Source organism: Rhinopithecus roxellana, chromosome 3 (genome assembly GCF_007565055.1).
Source record: "Rhinopithecus roxellana isolate Shanxi Qingling chromosome 3, ASM756505v1, whole genome shotgun sequence".
Lineage (NCBI taxonomy): Eukaryota > Metazoa > Chordata > Mammalia > Primates > Cercopithecidae > Rhinopithecus > Rhinopithecus roxellana.
Genome location: NC_044551.1, coordinates 112,598,396 through 112,602,583, shown reverse-complemented (window position 1 = coordinate 112,602,583; position 4,188 = coordinate 112,598,396). Strand labels below are relative to the sequence as shown.

The 4,188-nt window shown below is 43.8% G+C and overlaps 1 protein-coding gene across 1 annotated transcript; it reads left to right on the top strand.

Annotated features, from left to right (window-relative positions):
* Positions 1-2,601: 2,601 nt before the first annotated feature.
* On the top strand, positions 2,602-3,861 carry GPR151 (G protein-coupled receptor 151). Its single transcript, XM_010378213.2, has one exon. It carries the CDS (start codon positions 2,602-2,604, stop codon positions 3,859-3,861), a length of 1,260 nt encoding a protein of 419 aa, XP_010376515.2.
* Positions 3,862-4,188: the final 327 nt, after the last annotated feature.

Genomic DNA, 4,188 nt, shown 5'->3' with positions numbered 1-4,188 from the left:
GAGCCAAGATGGCGTTACTGCACTCCAGCCTGGGCGACAAAGTAAGACTCTGTCTCAATAAATAATTAATCGGTGAACTCAGATGAAGTATATAGGGCAATTCTTTGTGCTCTTCTTGCATTTTTTTTCTATACATTTGCAATTATTATTTTTCTATTTTTTGAGACAGAGTCTCTGTCACCCAGGCTGGAATGCAATGGGACCATCTTGGCTCACTGGAACCTCCGCCTCCCAGGTTCAAGTGATTCTCCCACCTCAGCCTCCCAAGTAGCTGAGATTACAGGCATGTGCGCCACCACACCTGGCTAATTTTTGTACTTTTTAGTAGAGACGAGGTTTCACTATGTTGGCCAGGCTGGTCTCGAACTCCTGACCTCAGGTGATCCACCTGCCTTGGCCTCCCAAAGTGCTTGGATTACACGTGTGAGCCACCATGCCCAGCAGCAATTATTTTTAAATAAAAAGTTAAAATAAATTTCCCCCAAAAGAGTGGAGAAAGTTCATTCTCATTCAGTCTAAACAGTTTGTCTCTAGCTGGAGCACCAGGAGATGCTTCCCCGAGTCAGTACCAATAGATTTGGGAAGTACCACATGACAGTCTTTAGTTTCCCTCAATTGTCTATTAAAAATCAAATTTCCATGGTATTAAAGGTGGCTTGAACTCATTTAGCTTTGTGTCTTATATAGCTTCGGGAGCCTTGAATATTATCACCTTGAATATATAAGCCACAATGTGAAGTAGTATATTTGTTTCTTGGTTCTGAATGAATCTCTTCCACATACATCAAGTGGAACTACCTTCCTCATAGTCTTTAATCTGCAAAACGTTACTCTGCTCCCTCCCCCATTTTCTTCCCTGTGAGACAGTGTGGGCCTCTTCACACCCAAAAGTGATGCTTGTTGAGACTTAAGGACATTTCATCCTTAAGTAGTTACTGGGAGTTACTGTGCCTTGCTGGAATAAGGTGTTGCCCCAATTTCCTGTTCTATAGGAACAACTACTTCCCAGAGATAAAAGGAAGGAAAGCAAAAGGAAATAGAAATTTAAAGAAAGAAATCCAGCACCACTGACCACTGTCCCAATAGCTATACTGATCAGCACTTATTTATTGAGTTCTAGGACACTGAAGAATTTTAAAACGTCAGACCCTTCCTTAGTTGGGAAAAACTGGTGATAGCACAGTACCAGAATCCAGAGGTCTGAATGCAGCAGCATACTCTCCTGTATACCATGCTTTAGCTTTTCTGACTAGCCACATCAATGTAGCATGTATCTTCATATCAACCCCCAAACACCGTTCTCTGAACATTTTGAGCTTCTCTAATCCCCCCCGAGTATCCATTGCTTATTTTAAATTTTCAGGGCTAGTTCTACCAAATCATCTTATCTGAGAATTTTTTATTTCTAGAGACAGAAGATTACTCTGTCTCTAGACAGAGTGTGTACGCCATCATGCCTGGCTTATTTGTTTGTTTGAGGTGGGGGCGGGGGGGGGGGTCTCACTTTGTTGCCCAGGCTGGTCTCGAACTTCTGGCCTTAAGCAATCCTCCCGCCTCCACCTCCCCAAAATCTGGGATTACAGGCATGAGCCAGTGTGCCCAGCCCAAAATTGTTTTTACCAACTTTAAAATATAATTTTTAAAAAATCTTAAATGCCTTCCACATAGATATTGTTGATTTTTCTTTCATTTCTCTTGTCATGGTAAATCCTCTAGGAATGCTCTCTGAAAAGCAGCCTAATTCATCATGCAGTTGCCTTCATCACCATCACTTGTTGAAAAGTCTTATTAGTATGTAAAGCAGTTCTAATTTGGAGCTCTAAAATTACCTCTAAAAACTCATAATAAACTGAGAGTCATCCATAATTAGATTTTTTTTTAATAGGACTTCTAACTTGTTTTCATTCTCCAGCTGTGTTTGATCTCAGCCAGCTGTTGATGGGACTGAGGTGGCTGTAAGGGTTGGGGAAAAGAAGAGGAAGCTCATCTCTGCAGAGTGGGTGGGGGAAGCTTTAGTTCTCAGTTTAAAACAGTGGTTCTCAAAGTGTGGTCTCCCACCCTGCAGCATCAGAGTCTCATGGGAACTTGTTAGAAATGATTTCGTGGGTCCTACTCCAGACCCACTGGATCAGGCCATCAGGTGAAGTTCAAAGAACTTGGTTCAGATGTAGTGTTCACTAAATTACAGACTGTAGTCAAGATTTTAGGAACAGCTGGTTGAAAATAATTGCCTTGACTGGCTCTAGTGACCCCCAAGGAACATACACCACTTACATGTATGTTCTCTTCATTCATCATTTATGGGTATATTTGTATTACTCCACAGGGCTGACGATTTGGTATTAGACTTGCTAATAAGCAGCAGCCATGTGGTCCTGCTATCTGACAGTCAGTACAGTCACAAGTATATTGTATGCAGCAGAGAAGAGCTTAACAGCCAGCCTCCTTCCACATTCTGCTCTCAGGAAATAAGCAAGGGGAGGATCCAGAGGTGTCATTTGACACTGACGACGCAGTACGTATTTCCTATGCAAAAGAGCCCAGGCAGGAAGACAAACCTAAATAAGAAGCTAACTTCCGTAAGAAGCTGTAAAAAGAGTGATGCTGGCAGCTGCCTTTGCAGACTCTAACTCCAGCAGCATGAATGTATCCTTTGCTGATCTCCACTTTGCTGGAGGGTACATGCCCTCTGATTCCCAGGACTGGAGAACCATCATCCCGGCTCTCTTGGTGGCTGTCTGTCTGGTGGGCTTCGTGGGAAACCTGTGTGTGATTGGCATCCTCCTTCACAATGCTTGGAAAGGAAAGCCATCCATGATCCACTCCCTGATTCTGAATCTCAGCCTGGCTGATCTCTCTCTCCTGCTGTTTTCTGCACCTGTCCGAGCTACAGCATACTCCAAAAGTGTTTGGGATCTAGGCTGGTTTGTCTGCAAGTCCTCTGACTGGTTTATCCACACATGCATGGCAGCCAAGAGCCTGACAATCGTTGTGGTGGCCAAAATATGCTTCATGTATGCAAGTGACCCGGCCAAGCAAGTGAGTATCCACAACTACACCATCTGGTCAGTGCTGGTGGCCATCTGGACTGTGGCCAGCCTGTTACCCCTGCCAGAATGGTTCTTTAGCACCATCAGGCATCACGAAGGTGTGGAAATGTGCCTCGTGGATGTACCAGCTGTGGCTGAAGAGTTTATGTCGATGTTTGGTAAGCTGTACCCACTCCTGGCATTTGGCCTTCCATTACTTTTTGCAAGCTTTTATTTCTGGAGAGCTTATGACCAATGTAAAAAACGAGGAACTAAGACTCAAAATCTTAGAAACCAGATACGCTCAAAGCAAGTCACAGTGATGCTGCTGAGCATCGCCATCACCTCTGCTCTCCTGTGGCTCCCCGAGTGCGTAGCTTGGCTGTGGGTATGGCATCTGAAGGCTGCAGGCCCGGCCCCACCACAAGGTTTCATAGCCCTGTCTCAAGTCCTGATGTTTTCCATCTCTTCAGCAAATCCTCTTATTTTTCTTGTGATGTCAGAGGAGTTCAGGGAAGGCTTGAAAGGTGTATGGAAATGGATGATAACCAAAAAACCTCCAACTATCTCAGAGTCTCAGGACACACCAGCTGGCAACTCAGAGGGTCTTCCTGACAAGGTTCCATCTCCAGAATCCCCAGCATCCATACCAGAAAAAGAGAAACCCAGCTCTCCCTCCTCTGGCAAAGGGAAAACTGAGAAGGCAGAGATTCCCAGCCTTCCTGATGTAGAGCAGTTTTGGCATGAGAGGGACACAGTCCCTTCTGTACAGGACAATGACCCTATCCCCTGGGAACATGAAGATCAAGAGACAGGGGAAGGTGTTAAATAGATTTAGTTTCAAAGCAAAACAAATTGTGATTATTGTATTTACTTGTACTGCTGCTTATCAATATTGCTGACTTTACAAACTGTAATACAATTATTACCATTAGGAATTACAAAAATATTTCACAATCTACACTCTCCAAATGTGCAATGTGGTAAGTAGAGAACCATGTTAGAAGTAATAATTATGTTTCAGAATTAGAACCTGGCTTCCCAAACAATTTAAGTGTTGTGTAAAGACATTGCTGTCAGTGATTAGATAGCCCAGCTATTCTGTCATTTGTTCACAATGGTTTCACTGGGTACCCCCTAAGACTAGCCCTGTAGTGGA